Source organism: Sphaerodactylus townsendi, linkage group LG12 (genome assembly GCF_021028975.2).
Source record: "Sphaerodactylus townsendi isolate TG3544 linkage group LG12, MPM_Stown_v2.3, whole genome shotgun sequence".
Classification (NCBI taxonomy): domain Eukaryota; kingdom Metazoa; phylum Chordata; class Lepidosauria; order Squamata; family Sphaerodactylidae; genus Sphaerodactylus; species Sphaerodactylus townsendi.
This window is the reverse complement of record NC_059436.1, coordinates 40,848,891-40,868,190: the sequence shown is the minus strand read 5'-3', so window position 1 is coordinate 40,868,190 and position 19,300 is coordinate 40,848,891. Positions and strand designations below refer to the sequence as shown.

Genomic DNA, 19,300 nt, shown 5'->3' with positions numbered 1-19,300 from the left:
ATGGCTCTTTGGGTGGTAAAGGTTGCCGACCCCTGAATGCTAGATACAACAGGCAGTCATGGGCAGGACATCTCTGCCAAAGGGACTTCCACGCATTTGACTGGGCCAGAACATGGTAAAGCCTCTCCCCTCCCTCCCCCCCCCAAGAGCATGACATCTGTGTTGTTTAACAGAAGCTCCACAACAGAACAGTCAGAGTCACTTTCAGATTTGTCTAGGGCCAGCCTGGGAGAGAAATTCCTGATGCCCACATATCTCGGACAGTCAAGAATAATGTGAGCAAGAGTCTCCACTTGATTTTTACAGTGTGGACAAACCCGATCCTGGAGAGGGATGGATAAGTAACGACCCTTTGTAATGGCTGATGGGAAGGTATTGGTTCTGGCCCTTGTGATAATTCATCTCTGTTGGGGTTCAGTTAATAATTCAAGATATTTGGCTATGTGCCCCTGTTCCGGTATTATTCCGACAGAGAGGGACCTCTCCCCTTCCTAAATGCTGCATTCAGAGGAACCTCATGGTGCCTGGAGCTGTTGTGCTAATGGGCTGTGATTCAAACCGAACCAGTTTCTCACATGTATGATTAACACTAACCTGGTTCCCTCTAGATCAGTTTCAAGCTCTGGTTCAAACTCAGGTGAAGTCAGCAGCCCTAGTTTCTATTAACCATGATTAGGACTGGTGGTGAGGTCATACTGAACTGTGTTTAAGGTCAGCAAAGGATGCCTGGAGCAGAAAGAATTCGGGCTTTAAGGCATGTGGAGCCAGAGGAAAGGGGCAAAATCGCCCCACCCCACCCCAATTGCCCTTTCCACTGGTAAAAGTAGAGAGGGGGGGAAACCGGAAGCTCCTTCTCCATTACTCAGAGTCCACATGGGAGATGGGAGACAAGATCACCGGGGCCCACCATGCCATAGGCTCGATCCCTTACAGCATTTTTAAATGGTCATATTCTTCTCTAAAATGTACACTCCCACACACGCCAGCTGGGTGACCTTGGGCTAGTCACAGCTTCTCGGAGCTCTCCCAGTCCCACCCACCTCACAGGGTGTTTGTTGTGAGGGGGGGAAGGGCAAGGAGATTGTAAGCCCCTTTGAGTCTCCTACAGGAGAGAAAGGGGGGATATAAATCCAAACTCTTCTTCTTCTAAAATGGTGGGATTGGATTTATGGACACCAAAATGTCTAGTTTGGTCCTGAGAAGCAAAAGATGAGGACTAACAAAACAACCCTCTCCTTGTTTTTCCAATGGTTGTAAAGACCATGAGCCCACAAGAATTTTCTTTTTTAAAGTCCTATGGGTGCACGCTTCCATAATTCCAGATTCACAGATCCTGGGAAAGGATCTTGTGTTGAGCAATAAAAAACAACAACCCTGAAATATGAAATAACCACTCTTCAAACCCCGCTCTTTTCATGCCAGCAGTATTCCCCACAGATCCTGTCAGAAAATAAGCTTAACATGCCGCCCCCTCAGACCGTCCACTGAAACTCCGGTAGATCAGGATTTGATCCGAGGGGCAACCTGTGAGAAGGGGACCAAAACTACATCCCAAAAACTCCCTTTTGTGGTTTCAGGATTATTCCGCATCTGCACTGGCTCACCTGAGGGCACACTGGTCATTTATCTTACAACCCCATGCCCAAGAGTGCTCAGGGGGAATTATTTGGAGGCCAAAACAAAAGAAAGTGAATCTTACACACATGAATCACCCACCGGTGGATTCAGGGGGCTTGAAACATTAGACGGTTTATAGCAGAAACTACATCTGATCCTCATCTCAGCCGTCTGAAACAAGACGCAGAGGTAGAAAGAGGTACTCCATCCTTTGACAGATACCCTCAGCTTAAAACCCCTGAGACACCAATATATCCATTGCCCCATCATAATCTATGGAAGTAGGTTTGCTGTGTCTAGGCAGTGTTACCTGAGGAACCCACAGCCAAGAGCCGTCTGGTCTTTATCAACACTCTGTGCTCCAAGAATAAATGGTTTCTACGGGACAAATGGTTTCTTGCTGACAAGAAGGAATTCTGGCGTAATCGTAGAAGATTCAGGCAGCCCTTCTAAGCAGGCAGTTATTTTCTACCGTAATGGAAGGGATTGTTTCTTCCTGCATTCACTTTGGTACGTAGGTTTTTTTGCACAGGAACAGCAGATGGAAGAAGGGACAAGCAAGAAGCTACAGAAAAATGTCAAAGGGATTTGTCTTAGAAAATCCTCATTTCCTTCCCCCCTCCCGCCATCTTGTTCATTATGCTTTCTCACCCCAGACATGCGCTCCCCCTAAGCACTTGGGAATCAGTCCCTTGGAAGTGCCCAGGATCTGGGCACGCATGGGGAGCTGTGGGCTGCAATCAATGAAAAATGGAGCCTGGGTAAAATTTAGGGAAAATGGATGGGGGGGGGGGGGTCAGATTTTCCCCAGGCTCCATATTCCCTACATATGCCTCTACTCATCCTTGCATGGTTTCCATGTAAAAAGTAGATGAATAAAGTTTGTTTTGCCTAGCAATCCTGCACACATGTATTTTTCCTTTTTTGTTTTGGGTGGGATGTTTGCAAAGCTACAGCAACACAAATATGTGCATATTGTAACTTCTCTAATTGTATTGCCCTAGTTTTGCAGATATCCCCCTCAAAACAAAACAAAAGGAAAAGAGATGTGGTGGGATAACTGGGCAAAACAAATTTTATTTATCTACTTTTTACATGGAAATTGTGCATGGATGAGCAGCAAGCAGAGGAAACCTCCATGGGGAATCTTCACAGAGAATCTCTGCAGCACTACACAAAATGGTGGGCGTGAGCAGCGAAAATGAAAGAAAGATATTTGGGTGGGAGGAATAAAGCATTTCCTGCCTGCTTTTGTTCACTCATCAAACAGGAAACATCTTCAACTCAGGATGGAGAAAAAAGATTGCTAGTTTACCGATTTTTGAAAAACCCAGGTTGAGAGAAGTTTTGAAGAGGTTTTGGGGAAGAGAGATATGTGAACTTCTTCCCCAAAACAGTTTTTAAAATGTCCTAAAGATATTTTATTTTTGCTGTGCAGAATTCACTTCTGTTGTTACTATTTCAAGATATTGATATGTTGAGATATTGATATCTCAATGTAAGCATTTAGAGAAGCAGGAAGGAGGAAGCAACATGAAAGGAGGGCAAGGTGGAAAGCATGGATGGCAGGGTGAAGCTAGGTAGCCAAGCTGTGGGCAGAGAGCAGATGTCCAGGGCAAAGCTGTGTTCACTGGCAAATCTGTCCCGCTCTGGCAGCAAAGCAAATTATAATTGTGCTAGAAGTGGTCTCACTTGCTGCAGAGAGAATGGAAAGTGAAAGCAGGGCTTCAGAAAATACGTCCGTATGAGAAATTTTGCTGCAAAGGACACTCATCCCCATTGTACAGCAAACACATGCATAATCAGCCACTGTATTGGTGTGGCTTGTTTGAGACCTTTCTTGAATCCTCTTTCTCTTCTCAGCATAATCATCCCATCAAGCTAACTGCCAACTACATCATACAAATAATCAGCAGCTATTACAAACATTCATAGAGAGTTCTTCCCTCTGCTCCCCTCTAGATTCAAAATGGAGGATGAGTTGTAGGCTGAGGTCACCACAGAAGAAAGTAGCTCACCTGGTTCCCATTATTCCTGAAACCAAAACACTGTAGCTGCACATTCTCTCTCATTTTATAAGCCCATTAGAACCGTTAAACATCCCAGGAGCTCTCTGGTTCTGGTTAAGAGTTTGAAAAACTGTGACTTGTTCCAGTTCCAGAATCTCATTACATTTCCCACCGGACCCATGAAGTACAACAGCTCTCTTGCCACAGCAGAAAAGTATGAAAATTATAAAATGATACCCCCTTCCCAACAGCAGACACACCTTCCTGCATTCCACGGATTTAAAAAAGGGAAAATCCTTTTGTGAACTCTGTTGTCACAGCAAGTACCACCAACCCCTTTCCGGTACTGCACAGGGCGAAAGCTCTTCTCTGCCAGTCATCTGTTAAACCAATCGTAGCAGTTCACGTAAAAAAAAAAAAAAGTAAGAAGAACCCAATTGCATGGGAGAAAAGCTAGCATCTTGTTTCCCATAGTGGATAGGGTTGCCAATGTCAGTTTGGGAAATCCCTGCAGATTTGGGGGTTGGAGCATGAGGAGGGGGAGGTTTGAGGAAGGGAGGGGCTTCAAAAGGGAATAGTGTTATAGAGTCTACCCTCCAAAGCAGTCAATGGGGTGAGATCTTCTCTGAGATCTGGTAGGGAGATGAAAATACCACGCCATGAAAAGCTTTGCATTTGTAACATGATTTGCACCCAGATGTGCAGATGCTACCCTAGTGAATAAACACAGGACACGCTCTGGATTGAAATGGGCCACAGCCAATGGTGGGATCCAAAAATTTTAGTAACAGGTTCCCTCGCCAGCCCCCCCTCAGCAAAGGGGGCAGAGGTGTACCTAGGCAAACCTGAGCCCTGGGCAAAATCTGAGTTGGATGCCCCCCCATGGGCAGCCACCCCACCACGACCCCCCAAATTTTTTTTGCACCAAGTCATTTCTAAATCATCATCACATTATAGAAAATGCCCCAACTCACAAATCTGAACACAGCAATGGTGAAACACACAGGTACTGGTGAGATAAAAGGTACGAAAGGCTGAGAATCAATGAATTGCAGTACCTGAAAGGGATTAACCCAGTTCAGGAAGTTACATTATTAGTCGCAATTGCTATATGGAACCTTCACGTTCAAAGGCAGGATGCCTCTCGGGGAGGCGAGGGCGTGGAGACGGAAAAGCGGACCCAATTAGTAACCCCCTCTCAGCGCACACAAATAATTAGTAACCCACTCTCGGGAACTGGTGAGAACCTGCTGGATCCCACCTCTGGCCACAGCCCTTTTATTGAATGCTGAAGCTGAGCGAACAGGAGGAGCGCATCTTAACAGCCGGACAGCATCACAACAGACCCGGCACCAACCCCAATCCTTATTGGGGTAAACCTACAGGTTCCGGGCCACCGGGCGCTCACCTCCCTTGCGGCCCCTAATTGGTGGGTCGCCAGGCTCCACTGCAGAGGCCTTCCTGGCATGCTCCCTGAGCCCGACCCATCCCCATCTCGAGGCCTTGAACCGCAGGGAGGTCTGTCGTGTGATTTCAGCCTCCCCACAAGGATGCGCTCCTCTGCCCAAGCCGCCAGGGCTGTGACATGAGTAGCAACACATCTAATGACCCCGTCCCATAAAGGGAGGGAGGATGGGTCAGTTTGCCAAAGGCGCCAAAAGAGGCTGAGGCCATCGCATGCTGCCTATTATATAGGGAGCGTGCTCCACCCCATGCCCCGTGTGTAAAGCGCAACATTGCCGGGTGGGAAGGCTCTGCTGCACAGCCAAACAGAGCCACCCATGCTCCGTGCACCGAGCTCACCGCCTGCCCTGCCCACTGTCGCAATTACGGGTCTTGTTGACTCAAGTGCCGTCATTTGTGAAGAGTCAGTTCTGCACCATTGTCCTTTATATAACGCAGCTAGGAGGAAGTTCCTGGCTCCTCTGTTGATCAACAACAGCATTCTCGCAGACCAACAGAAAACCCTCTTCCTTCTGGACAATTGCTCAAGAGAAGTCTTAGAGATGACTGCCAGGTTCCTCTGTACTGTAATTGCATGGCACTCTTACTGTAATTTTTGAAATGTTTTATTCAGTTTTTAAATCATCATTTTAGAAGATTTTTTTTAAAAAAATATAGATCCCTGTTTTGTTATATATGCATTTCTATTTTTAAAAAAGTATGTATTATTGTTGCTATCTGAATGCCATTAAAGGTTTCCGTTCATTCACAGTGGGGTGGGGTGTAGAGGTTAAGAGTGGTGGACTCTAATCTGGAGAAGTGGGTTTGATTCCCCACCCCTCCCCACAAATGGCGGACTCTAATCTGAACCAGGTTTTTTTATCCACTGCTACACATGAAGCCTGTTGGGTAACCTCGGACCGGTCATGCTTTACTCCAGTGATGGTGAACCTTTTCAAGACGAGTGCCCAAATTGCCCCACTTATTTTGGACGAGTGCCCAAATTGCCCCACTTATTTTGGACGAGTGCCCAAATTGCCCCACTTATATTGGACGAGTGCCCAAAACCCACTTATTTATCGCAAAATGCCAACATGGCAATTTAACCTGAATACTGAGGTTTGAGTGTAGAAAAAATGGTTGGCTCTGAGGCACACGTTACTCAGGAGTAAGCTTGGTGAAGCAACTGTGCAACACTTCGAATGGGCGAATCACGACCCTGGGAGGGTTTACTCAGAAGCAAGACCCATTGCCAGCAACCGAGCTTACTCCCAGGTAAAGGATCGTGCCCAGGCTAGCCTAGATGTGTGTGTGGGGGGGTGTGGGAGTGATTTTCTGCCTCCCCCACATGATGAACTCTGTGCACGTGTGCCCACAGAAAGGGCTCTGAGTGCCACCTCTGGCACCCGTGCCATAGGTTCGCCATCACTGCTTTACTCTGTACTCTCTCAGCCCCACCAACCTCACAAGATGTCTGCTGTTGGGAGAGGAAGGAAAGGAGTTTAGAAACTGCTTTGAGACTCCTTACAGTTGAGAAAAGTGAGATATAAATTCAAACTCTTCTTTCTCCATGAGAACTTATCTATACAGGCTAGAGATCAGTTGTAATTCAAGATCTCTAGGCTGCAGCTGGAGGTTGGCAACTGTATGACCAGATGCCCATGCAAGGCTTATCAGTAAGGAACAGAGGCACTGCTCTCTATTATTGCTTTTATTCTGGCAAGCATTTGGATGAGAGACCTCCAAGGAATACCAGGGTCCTGTCATGGAGGCAGATAATGGCAAATCACCCCCAAATATCTCTCACCTTGAAGACCCCACAGGGTTGTCATAAGGCAACTGTGACTTGATGGCAAGAACACAAAACAAAACAAAAGCTGCCTCTGAGCATGGAATATCCATTTAGCAATCATGGCTAATAGCCAATGAGGTGTACATTGTGCACATTTGTCCAATTCTCCTCTGAAGGTCATCAATACAAGTACCATCCACTACTCCACTACAAGGTATTAAAGTTAGCCAGTTGGGATTTTTTAGTGTCTTTTATAATAATCAGCGTTTAAAAATTCAGAGTTTCAAAATGGGACAATAAAAATGTATAGGATACTTTAACTTTTAATTGGCAACTGTTGTCAGTTCTTTTTGCAAAAGGCTCAGAGGCCATTGGAGATTGCACTGTCAGCTTTGATGCAAATACTCCCAAATCCATTGCTGGCAGAAAGCATTCCCCTTTTGTGTGTGTCTGAAAGGGGAAGAAATGCCTGTTGTATGGCTGCACCTACTGCCTGTGGATTTATAAGTCTTTCATTCAAAATAATGAATGGTTTTTCAACAGTGACCCAGTGGGTTCCTGACTGCTGTTGCCAAACTCCATTAGAAGCATTTTAGCTGGTTGATATAATCATTCAAACCATTATCCACTGTAGCACTAGAACCTGCTAATCACTGTTGTAGACTCTAGATGCCAGCATAGTGTAGTGGTTAAGGGTAGGCGGACTCTAATCCGGAGAACCGGATTTAATTCCCCACTGCTCCGCAGGGTTGGCGGACTCTTATCTGTTGAACTAAATTTGTCTCCCCGCTGCTACATTCCTGCTGGGTGACCTTGGGCAAGTCACAGTTCTTGGGGACTCTCTCAGCCCCACCTCTCTAACAAGGTGTGTGATGTGGGGAGAGGAAGGGAAAGGAGTTTGTAGTCCCCTTGCAGTCTCCTTACAGGAGAGAAAAGAGGGCATAAATCCAAATGCTTCTTTTTCTACTTTGTATGGCAGCAAATGCTACATGTTAATTACGTATTGGGCAAAGAAAGGTTTTCTGAGATCTGTCCTAAGTCTCCCGCTCGAAACTATTACTGTTCCAACTGAAGCAGAACAAACTATGCTGATGCAGCCTAAGTGATGCAAATTTGCTGAATTTGCATAATGTTTGAAAACTGCAAAGTTCAACTTTTCATGGCAAATTACATAGACTTACCAACCCCCCCCCCCCCAACTCCTACTTCTCCTAATTCATTTAAATGTTATTTTACCCACTAATCAGCAGAGTATCCACAGTAATCCTTTGGCCAGCTGACAAGCAAAGCCACACTCTTTGAATCAGTTAATTTAAGGCAATCCCAGCCCAGAGTAATTAGCCCCAAGTGGGTTGACTGAGCCCTACCTGCACGTCCGACTCTTGAATCTCATTGGTTTCATTCAGCACCTGTAGCAACAGAGGGAAAGCCAGAACTCTGTCATTATTTGCACAGCTGAAGCTCATTTCCCAACCATTATTTGCAACCACCCTTCCGGAAAAATCTAGCAATGCAATCCTTCGTCTTTTCTGCCATCCTCCCTGACACCCAAAAAACCAGACAGCCTCTCAATGGATCAGCTCTTTATTTATACTTCTTCTTTTTTTGTGAGCCGAAAAATGAAAATTGTGGTTGAGCCCATTGACTCCTTAATTGATTATCAAATGTGTACTATCCAGTACAATTTCTTGTTGCCCTTCCCTTTCTGCAAGAAGTTGAGGGTGGCATATATGGTCCCCATTTTACCATCACAATCACCCTGCAAGGTAGGCTAGGATGAAATAAGTAGCATATGGTTTTCCTACCCGTTCTATCCTCAAAATAGAGTGGCCAACCTCCCGCTATGATAGTTGATCTCCAGATGGCCAAGATCAGGTCTCCTGGAGAAAACGGCTGCATTGGAGGGTGGCCTCTATGGCACTGATGGTGAACCTTTTCAAGATGAGTGCCCAAATTGCCCCACTTATTTTGGACGAGTGCCCAAATTGCCCCACTTATTTTGGACGAGTGCCCAAATTGCCCCACTTATATTGGATGAGTGCCCAAAACCCACTTATTTATCGCAAAATGCCAACATGGCAATTTAACCTGAATACTGAGGTTTGAGTGTAGAAAAAATGGTTGGCTCTGAGGCACACGTTACTCAGGAGTAAGCTTGGTGAAGCAACTGTGCAACACTTCGAATGGGCGAATCACGACCCTGGGAGGGTTTACTCAGAAGCAAGACCCATTGCCAGCAACCGAGCTTACTCCCAGGTAAAGGATCGTGCCCAGGCTAGCCTAGATGTGTGTGTGGGGGGGTGTGGGAGTGATTTTCTGCCTCCCCCACATGATGAACTCTGTGCACGTGTGCCCACAGAAAGGGCTCTGAGTGCCACCTCTGGCACCCGTGCCATAGGTTCGCCATCACTGCTCTATGGCATTATACCTTGCTGAATTCTTTCTCCTCCTCAAACCCACCTCCTCAGTCTTCTCCCCAAAAATCTGCAGGTATTTCCCAACCTGGAGTTGGCAACCTTATTTTCTCCCCTCTCAGCCTACCATTTCCCTCCCTTGATGGAGTCCCACCTGAGTGCCAGTTTGAGGAAACAGTGCCCAGAAGGGAGTCATATTGTGCTTTGCTTCTTTGCCTAAAGGGCTGCTACAGGTGCTGTTATGGGTCTGGCAGTGTTCACTGGCTGCTCCAGCATCTCCCATCAAGAAGGTCAGCTGTCGCAGCGCTCCCTGTAAAGGATGCAAAAAGAGTCTATCACGCTGTTAGCCTTCCTTTTTCCAAAAGGGGCTTGCCTGGTTTCCCCTTCTGCCCTCCCTCCCTCACAGCAACCCTGGAGAGTAGGCTAGGTTGAGAGAGAGAGAGTGATTGGCCCAAAGTCACCTGATGAACTGAAAGGGGATTTGAGTGTGACTTTCCAGTCTCATTCTAACCACCATGGCACACTGTCTCACCACGCGAGAGAAATGCCCCTAAAACATTGCAGCATTTTTCGCATTACCAAAACGCGAGGACACACTGGAAATTTATCGGGAATGTATAGCAATGGGAAAGTTCACACTGAAATATGTGTAAAGCAGTGAGGGAAAAGGCCACGCAAGAGTGGGTGAACTCTTCCAAGCAGCAAAAATGAAAATAGGAGCCAAACAAAACTGAGTCCACTGTCCACTGTCCTTTCTAATTTTAATTACAGCTCCTCATTTCAAACTGGGTTTGCAGCATGGGGAGAGTTTGCTTCCATCCCATTTTCACAATCTAAATTCTATTATTCACCCCACAAGAGAGAAAATATAGGCATCCTTTTGGAACCAGTAATTTTTTCCCCTCTGAGCAAACAGCAGCCTCTAAGGAGTGAGAGGAAGCAAAGAATTACTTCCATAAAGAGTGAGAGGATTCAGAGAATTCAATTGCCCCTCCCCTGGATATGATCATAATTGGGGCTCAATACAACTCAGGTCAAAAATGTTAAAACTGCTGGAAATGAATTGGTGTCCACCTGGATCCTGGGATCTCTAAGAAACTAAACTGAGTTGTCACTAATATGATTTGTTTCCCCAGTGACATGGTATCTCCCTCCTCCAAACACAAAGAATCACTGTCCTTCCTGTCCAAAAATCCCATGAACTCGAAACTTCAGCTTCATTCTCACCTCAAAGGGAATCTCAAAGGATTCAATGAGCCCCCCAATCACCAGGAGTCCTTCCGTGGTTACACCCATCCCAATGTAGCTGGACCAGCCAACACTCTCCACCAGCTGACAGTCCACATATAGAGCCAGTCTCTCCAAAGAGATGCTGAGAGCAACCTGGTGCCACTTTCCATCTGCCAGGGAGGAAACAGGGAACCTGCAAATCACAACATTGAAAAGGAGAAAAGAGGGCAAAAAAGTCACTGTGATTTTTTTAATGAAAAAGATAACCTGAACTCAGGTCAGAGGTTGTACAACTCGCCACTAAGCAAAAGAAATGATGATGAAGAAGAAGATGAAGATGAAGAAGATGAAGAAGAAGAAGATGAAGGGGGAGGAGAGGGGAGGGGGAGGAAGGAGGGGAGGAACAGGGAGGAGGTGGAGTGGGAGGAGGAGGAATTCGGATTCATATCCTGCCTTTCTCTTATATAAGGAGATTCAAGGCAATTTACAACTATTTTCTCTTCCTCTTCCCACAGCAGACACCTTGTGAGATAAGTGGGGCTGACAGAGTCGGCCCTGGCTAGTATTTGGATGGGAAACCTCCAAGGAATGTCAGGGTTGCCACATAGAGGCAGGCAATGGCAAATCACCTCTGAACATCTCTTGCCTTGAAAACCCTACAGGAGGTCTCCATAAGTCAGACATGACTTGATGGTCAAAAATCATCACCATCACCATCATAGATCAGACAGCTGTTTCAGATAGGCCCTCATTCCATGAATATATCTCCCAAGTATCACCAACAGAAACCGAGGATTAAGGAAGAAAGTTACAAAGGCAGATAATAGTTCATAGTGAAAGCATCCCGTTGATTCGACTCTGGGAGGGTCAGAGTTGCCATCTTTGCCCCAGGATGGTAATGCAGAAAAGAAGAGAGTTGGCACAGAGCTTACTCATAATGACGCCTCCTGCTGGCAACAAAAACCAAGGCATAAGGGCTAATCCTGATCTGAAAGAGGATGTCACCGTGGTGGCTGATGATCGTCAAGAGACTGGTCTCCTCCTTCAGAGAGTACCGAAGGGTCAGCAACAGGCTGAGCTCATCTGCAAAGCTAGGAAAGAAATAGATCTCAGTGCAAGCCAAGAGCACAGATACCTCCATTTTGATAAGCGCTCCAAATTAATATCAGAATCATTGCATTCAGAATAATCTTGAGATACTGTCCTCTTTGGACTGTACCATTTTGAATGCCAGTAGGGGCTATAAATCCCAAAGTTTTTTGTGGTTGAAGAATCAAGCTGTGCTAACCTGGAGGCAGTTTGCTCTGCAGTGGGGTCCCCCTTCATTTCTCTGTTTACACGCAAGGAGACCCCACTGATTGCTCCAAACTGAGCTGCCATTTTGCCTGTCCTTGTTTCCAGATTGCTCGCAGGAAGCTGAATGTCCACTCCCCCCACACATTTACATTTATGGAGGGTGTTTTAATGTTCTCCTGAGATAGAACATTAGTGTGATTTTTTTTCTTGGAGGCAGAGTTGGTGTCAAGGGTTACTACATTTGGCCCTGTGGAGGCCCACCATCAGTTGGAAATGGACAAGCAATCTAGAGCAGTGGTTTTCAACCTTCCTAATGCCACGACCCTTTAATACAGTTCCACATGTTGTGGTGACCCCCAACCCTAACTTTATCCATTTTACAGATGGAGAACACTGATGCAGAGAGTCTTAGGCGACCCCTGTGAAAGGGTCATTCGACCCCCAAAGGGGTCACGACCCACAGGTTGAGAACCACTGATCTAGAGTCTGGTGGTAGTAAAAGGAAAGAAAGTGTTTCTGCCACCAGCTCTTTTTTCCAGACACCTCTTCCACTGCAAAATGGGCAATCAATGTATGCATGGTACTTAGGTACATAGAGAAGGGGAAAGGACATGAATGAAACAAAGCAACTGAAAGCAGCAATCCACTGAACATACACCATGAGAAGAAGAAGAAGAGTTTGGATTTATATCCCCCCTTTCTCTCCTGTAGGAGACTCAAAGGGGCTTACAATCTCCTTGCCCTTCCCCCCTCACAACAAACACCCTGTGAGGTAGGTGGGGCTGAGAGAGCTCCGAGAAGCTGTGACTAGCCCAAGGTCACCCAGCTGGCGTGTGTGGGAGTGTACAGGCTAATCTGAATTCCCCAGATAAGCCTCCACAGCTCAGGCGGCAGAGTGGAGAATCAAACCCGGTTCCTCCAGATTAGATACACGAGCTCTTAACCTCCTACGCCACTGCATGCTCTGTAGATGTAAAAAATGTAATATTCCCAAATCCAGGAAGAAAGTCAGATGCAGAGAATTTGGAAGCATCCCTGAGTATCCTTTTGATGTCACACTCACTTTTCCCCAAAGACCTCCGCAGAAGGGACACTCAGAGTGGCATACTGGCCCACCTCCAAAATACTGCAATTGGTTTCATCATAGCTGAGAGAAAAATTGCCAAATTCCTGATGGTAGGATGCTAGTTTGTCCAGCAGATTCACTTCACCTATATTTGGGGTTGGGGGTGGGGACAGAAAGAAAAGAAAAAAAAAAACCACAAGAATGCAAATTTGAGTTGAGGCTCTTTAAAGCTGAATCAAAACAACACTTTAAGAGGAAAGTGTTGTGCTCTATCTGTTGCTGGTTTATACCATTTCAGATTGCAAGTGGAGTGTTGAATAGGGGTGGACATTTGATAAACCCGAACCAAGAAAAAAAACTGAAAAATGTCTTGTTGGTATTTTTAAGTGGTTTTTGCCTGAAAAAAGGTGGCAATAAAAAGTAGCCAAAAAATCAAATAACAAAAAATGATGTGGATTTTTAAAACATGTTTTGGGCCCATTCGGCCCACTGCCATTAAAAAACCCTCTCCTTCCCTTCCTCCCTCATTTTCCTGCAGCCTACCTGGGTTCCACGCTAAGTGGCACATTGCCTCCAAAGCAATGTAGAGGGAAGGGAGGGGAAACTGTGCCCAAGGCATGAACAGCCCACGCATCCCCTCCCACCACCACACCACCCCGACGCCCCCCAACACGTGACTGCGATGGAGGCACCCGGGGTAAGCTGCCCCAGATGTCCCCATTGCAGCTACGCCTCTGCTCCAAAGTCTATGTGAGGCACAACCCACAGTTCCATTCTGGACCCAACCAGGTTGAGTCTACAGTTCAATGCTGGGCTCAGTCTAGATTGCTCCAGCTTTATACTGCATGGTCTGGCTCCAAAGTCTGTAGTTTAAAGTTGGACCTGGTCAGGCCAAGCCCAGAATTGAACTGTGAGCTCAGTCTGGCCAGGTCCAACTTTATACCGCTGGTGCTGCCTCTGAAGGTCAAGTGACTTTTGGAGGTGGAGACAGTAATATAAAGTTGAACCTGGCCAGGTCAAGGCAACAGTTCAAGGATGGACTCAGCCTGGCTGGGCCCCCTGCTCAACTCTGCACCTGCTTCCAGATTCCATGTAAGTCTGGAAGGCAGCAGGAGGCACTGGTTCACTTCTGTATCACCTACTGCTCCCCAGGCCCATGTGTAGTCCAACTGCAGGTGTATTGTTTGGATTTGGGTTTAATAACCTGAACATTTTCAGAAAATCTGGAAAAAAAATTGGGGGGGGGGGGCGTTCAAAAAATTCCATGTCTAATAAATCCAAACCTGAAAAATACCAAACTTTTTTTTGACAACCCCAGTGCTGATCGCTTCCCCATGTGCGTAGAAAACTAGCAGGCCAGGGAAAGGGTTGTAGACTAAGCCAGTTTGGGATCAGGGAGATTCTAGTAAAAAGACCAAAAGCAGACCATTCACGATTGGAGGTTTCCCATCATCTCCTTAACATCCTTCTTCTCCTGACCTGACCATTGGACCTCATGAGGTAGAAACAACCAATCCATCAGAGGGCAACAAAGACAGTCATGCCCAGATATGTCACCCTGCTGTGACTGAGCTCATAGGAAGGCGTGGGATTGCACAGCGCCAATTGCACCGCAGGGACAGAAGAGCAGAGAATCTCATGCATGTCAAGCAGGAAGCCTGCCAGCACCATCTGCCACAGCTTGGGAGGGGTCCAGGTCTTGTGAGTCCTTCTATCGCGCATAGAAGACGAGGCAAGATATTTCTTTCAGGGCGGATGAACACCTTTGAGCACATGGATCTGTCAGTAGACATACGAATAAACTGCTGTTTGCCGCTCTGCTAAGTAACAACTCAATTGAGCAGAAAGCTGCTTTAATTCAGTGGCAGCGTAGAGTAACAGTTCTGCCTTGGGCTTCTCAAACACGTTTTGCTGTTTGGCTCAGAAGGGGATTATGGGTCTGCATGAAAAAGGCTCCATTTTAAGGACCACAAAATAAGGAAAAGACTAACATTCCACACTATGGATAAACAAATGAACAAAGTACCCACATTAAACAATCTACATGAACGCTATTCGGCATTCCAGTGTTCTGAAGCTGTTAGACTACTCCAGCATGCTTGTCAATTAAACTAAAAATGGAAAGTACATTTCATTCCTACATCCAAAAGTCTCTCTCTCTCTCTCTTTGTGTCTTTGAGAGCATTATTGCTGAACAGTAGCAACCATTGAGCAAGAGTAGAGAACCAATGTAGAATGGCACAAGGAACAGACTCAGCTTTGGTAATGCTAGCAAAATTGGCAGGGCTGAAATTCTAGAGAGGCCGTCCTCATAGCTTTCCACAGCCTCCACTGCTCTGGTGGGATTAAATCCATGGTGGTGAACCTTTGGCACTCTAGATGGTATTGACTATAATTCCCATTAGCCCCTGCCAGCATGTTGGCAGGGGCTGATGGGAATTGTAGTCCATACCATCTGGAGTGCCAAAGGTTCGGCACCACTGGATTAAATGAAAGGACCTCCTTTGTAAGGGGTTTCCTGCTGGGCAGGTGGAGTGGATGGCAGCCAGATGGGAAAACAAAGCAAGAATGTGCACAGATTTGCAATACAATTTAGAATAATTCCATGCGCTCAAATAAAAATGGGATCCGTTTTTTCGAGCATTCTAGAATGCTGCTTGCAATCTACCATTAAACTGCAATTTGAGCAGGCAAGTGGTCACCACACAAAAGAGGAATTTTGCTCCAGAGGAAAGCTAGAGTCTGAAACTTTGTAGGGCCAGGTAAACCCTCACTGGTGTCTTGTGTCACTGGACAGTTGTTCAGTCAGCAAGGCAGAGCCCCCACCTTTTCTAGTGAGTTGCTGCAATCGCACAGATATTAAGGCATGATTGGATCCTTCCCTTCCTAGGGTCTTGCAAGCAGAAATTTCTCCCAAGGAATTCATTTGTTTCAACCACAGTGGTTCCCCTTGGCACCAGCCTGACCATCCATAGCCTGGTTGTTTTGACTTCAGTCGGTAATCTCCCCCTACACAAAAGTCGTATAAATGCAAACATTTGTCAGCACAATCAGTTCAGGCTGGTTGATGCTATTTCAAAGGGCGCTTGACAAGAAGAGCCCATGAAGCAAGGGAAACAGCAATGAAATACCATCAAACGTTTCCCAAGAGGGGAAAAAACCCTCCCAAAGCAGTCTCAAAGGTTACTGGAGACTTCACTATTTGGAGTGTGCACTCCTCCAAGGCAGGCAACCAGACAGATGACATAATAGATCAACATGTATAACTGCTGGATTACCCTTAGGAGACTAGTTTCCTCCAAGACTGCCCAGAATCGTAAAAGTATAGCTCAACGATACTTCAGATTTTCAATAAGAGGCTCTTGGGCATTGCACTGCAGATTTCTCAGTTCAGTTTAAAACCAAGCTAAAGTTTGGGCAGAAGCCTGTAGACAAAGCTTCGGTTTTGATGGCAGCGTAAATAATTATACAGCCACACTGAGAACACAAATCTACAGAAGAACCCTTTTTCAAACAGAATGGACACATTTACATAAGGTCTTTGTGTGCAAAATATGGCTGCCTGGAGTATGTTCCTGTGAAACCTTATGACTCCAATTTGCAAGGAAACCAGCGAAGGCATACAGGAAAGATGATTCCACAAAACTCAGTTGGCTTGCATTTCACCTGGCAAAGCACTATCATTGAAACAAGACGTATTATGACAGCCAATAAAAACTGTTTGCATGATGTAAAGGGATTGGCATGTGGCTTTGTCCTTTATTAAGATAGGAACAGCAAGTGATACAGCTAGTACAACAGAGCCTTTATTCAAACTAAGCATTGCTGTCCTAGACTTACCATTTTTCTGTAGTGATGGATGGAGGTAGAAGTATTCAGTCAACCACTAAAGTTGGTTGAAGATGAGCAGCGCAATTCAAGCAGGGCCTACAGCATCTTCATCTTCCTTCAGCTCATTCCAGTGGACCATGAATTCCACTAAATCTGCTCCTCCATTTAGTTCTGCTGCTCACTTTGCTGGTGCATCTACTTGGGCAGTGCGCTTGCATGCCACCACTCGGAGTACTCTGACTCCAACCAGAAGGTCATACAGAAGAACCATCATCCATGATATCTGAGAGTGAGCCATCTAATGCAGACCCAGATACATCTCATCAGCAAGAGGACGTGGTCTTTGGATCCTGCTTGAATTTGAAAACCTCTAAAAGGATGAGTGAGGGCTACTATCTGCAGCATTACAAAACTCCTGGCCGATCGCCCTGCAAAGATTACTGCCACCCTCATCCCGGCTAGTCACAGTGCAGAAAGAACTGCCATTCAAAAATCTCTCCTCTGGCAACAGCACTAACTTTCTTCAACTTGTATTGCTATTCCTGCAGATTATCTTCCCGTGCCCCGCTCCACTGAAAAAACATGTCCCACCAAGCATCCATGGACATCCGTTATCTGGCCGCAATTCAAGATGTAGCCCATGACTAAGTGCATTGATATCTACAGCATGGAAAATGTGTGCAAAGTGGTGGATGGCCAGAGTGGAAACTGCAATACTGCACAGCCTTCCAGTACTCCGATCTACCACACTCTGGAAGAAGGTATTGGAAGTGAAGGACTTTACGCTGTTTCCTGCCTCAACCTACAGAGGGGTTTTACTAGAGAGCTAGTGGCTAGATAGGAACCTAGGGATTTGACACCTTTACTCTATCATGCTGGTTCTATCCCTTTGATGTTAGACTGATACTCTCAGGGACTTCCTTCCTTCCGGCCCCTTCTCCCTTCTTATTCCCACCATGCCTAGAGAGAGGATGGATGCTCCTCGCATCCATCTCCATCCAGCTAGATTAGGATAGCATAGTGACTCTATCTACCTACCTTTCTATCCAGAATGGAGTTCACTAATAAATACTCTTTTTTTTAGATTAGAAACTACAACTGACTCCGACTTTCTTTTGTGTAAGCTTGTAGCTTTGTTGGGATCCATCCCCTTCTGCATGCCTTGCTGAGGTAAGGGAGGCTGCTGTGTTCTAGCCACCCGTGCCAGCTCTGCTGGCTTTCGATGAGGTGTCCTCCAACTACCAGGAGCACTTATCCCAACAGAAGGCACAGTCTGCCTTACCTTCAGCCATACTTGGAAGCAGCAAGTAGCTTCTTTGGGTGCCTCCCCTAATAGCCTCCGTTTCTTCATTCAGAGTGAAACACCCACAGCTACAACTAACTTGGTGCAGCCACTGTGGAAGAGGAAGTCCTGGGAGGCCCTCACACCCCCATCTTCTCAAATGGAACCAAGGGCTGGTCAGAGTCCTTTGTGAGAACACAGTCTCCCATGGATGAGCTGGCATTGTAGGGGCTCTCTGCATGCATGACACCTAGGTGGGAGATCCCAAACGGCCGCCACATCTCTGGCTCTGCTGTCCCTACTCTCTGCAGTGCTGTCCAAATGGCTTTAAGAGAAATAACACAGGAGGAACTAGAGTGGGCTATGCAAGTGGATCTAGATCCTACAGGACATGTATGCCTTTCCAACTATCCATCAGACATAAATGAGTTCCAGCCATCAGGGAGTCCCCACGACATTCTTTATCTTCGTGCTGTCTGAGTAATTCTCTGAGGCAACTGAGTGTGACAACAATCACAAATCAGCAATCACAAATTAATGTGGTTAATGCATTATGCTCATGTGTATTTCTAGGGCAGACATGCTTGGGTAAAATGGGAAGGGCATGAACTTCGGCTTCCTCACATTCCCTTTTAGCCTCACTGGTGCCAGCGCAACCGTAAGGAGTATGAAAGAGAACGGCTTCACTCCCTTCAGCACTTTTCCTTTCAAGAAACAGGAGATCACCCAAGAGGCACTTGCAATGTGCTTTTGGGAGGAGAGACAAGAAGGCAACTGGAAAGAGTCTCTGCTTCTACCACTGCCCCCAGTCACTGGGAAATGGAAAATCAATCTGGGATCACCATGGAGCAGTGGTCCTCTGCCAGTTTATAAGATGCCCAGCTACACCACCCCAGATGCCAGTCCACAGCCTGGCCTGCTTTTCCATGGTCCTCTTTGACCTCCTCTCCTTCAAGCTCCAGTCTATGCAATAGGACAGAAAGGGTATGGCTCAGCGACAGAACATCTGCGTGGCACACAGAAGGTCCCAGACTCAATCCCAGGCATCTCCAGATAAAAGGCTTTAGGTAACAGGTGATGTGAAAGGCCTCTACTTTAAATCTTGAACAGCCACTGCTCCTCTGAGTAGACAGAACTGACCTTGACAGATGGACAGTCTGACTCATGACAAGGCAACTTCACAAGTGTGTACACTAGCCACATCTCTGGCTTGGGTGTAGGCAATTGACCTCAGAGGTCCGGAGCTGCAGACCAAGACTGGACTTAGGTCACACATGACCACAGCATGGCCTTAACACCTGTGGAAAGCAGCTTAAAAAT

General features: G+C 46.3%; 1 protein-coding gene across 1 annotated transcript in view; it reads right to left on the bottom strand.

Moving 5' to 3' along the window:
- LOC125441537 (collagen alpha-1(V) chain-like) overlaps positions 1-13,588 on the bottom strand; it is an 87,573-nt gene extending 73,985 nt beyond the window's left edge. Inside the window, exons 1-6 of the mRNA XM_048512146.1 lie at positions 13,411-13,588; positions 12,865-13,012; positions 11,438-11,596; positions 10,503-10,698; positions 9,430-9,585; positions 8,229-8,270 (exon numbers count right to left, since the gene is read on the bottom strand). Of these exons, the coding sequence (XP_048368103.1) occupies positions 8,229-8,270; positions 9,430-9,585; positions 10,503-10,698; positions 11,438-11,596; positions 12,865-13,012; positions 13,411-13,588 (879 nt within the window). The remainder of the gene's footprint in view (positions 1-8,228; positions 8,271-9,429; positions 9,586-10,502; positions 10,699-11,437; positions 11,597-12,864; positions 13,013-13,410) is intronic.
- Positions 13,589-19,300: the final 5,712 nt, after the last annotated feature.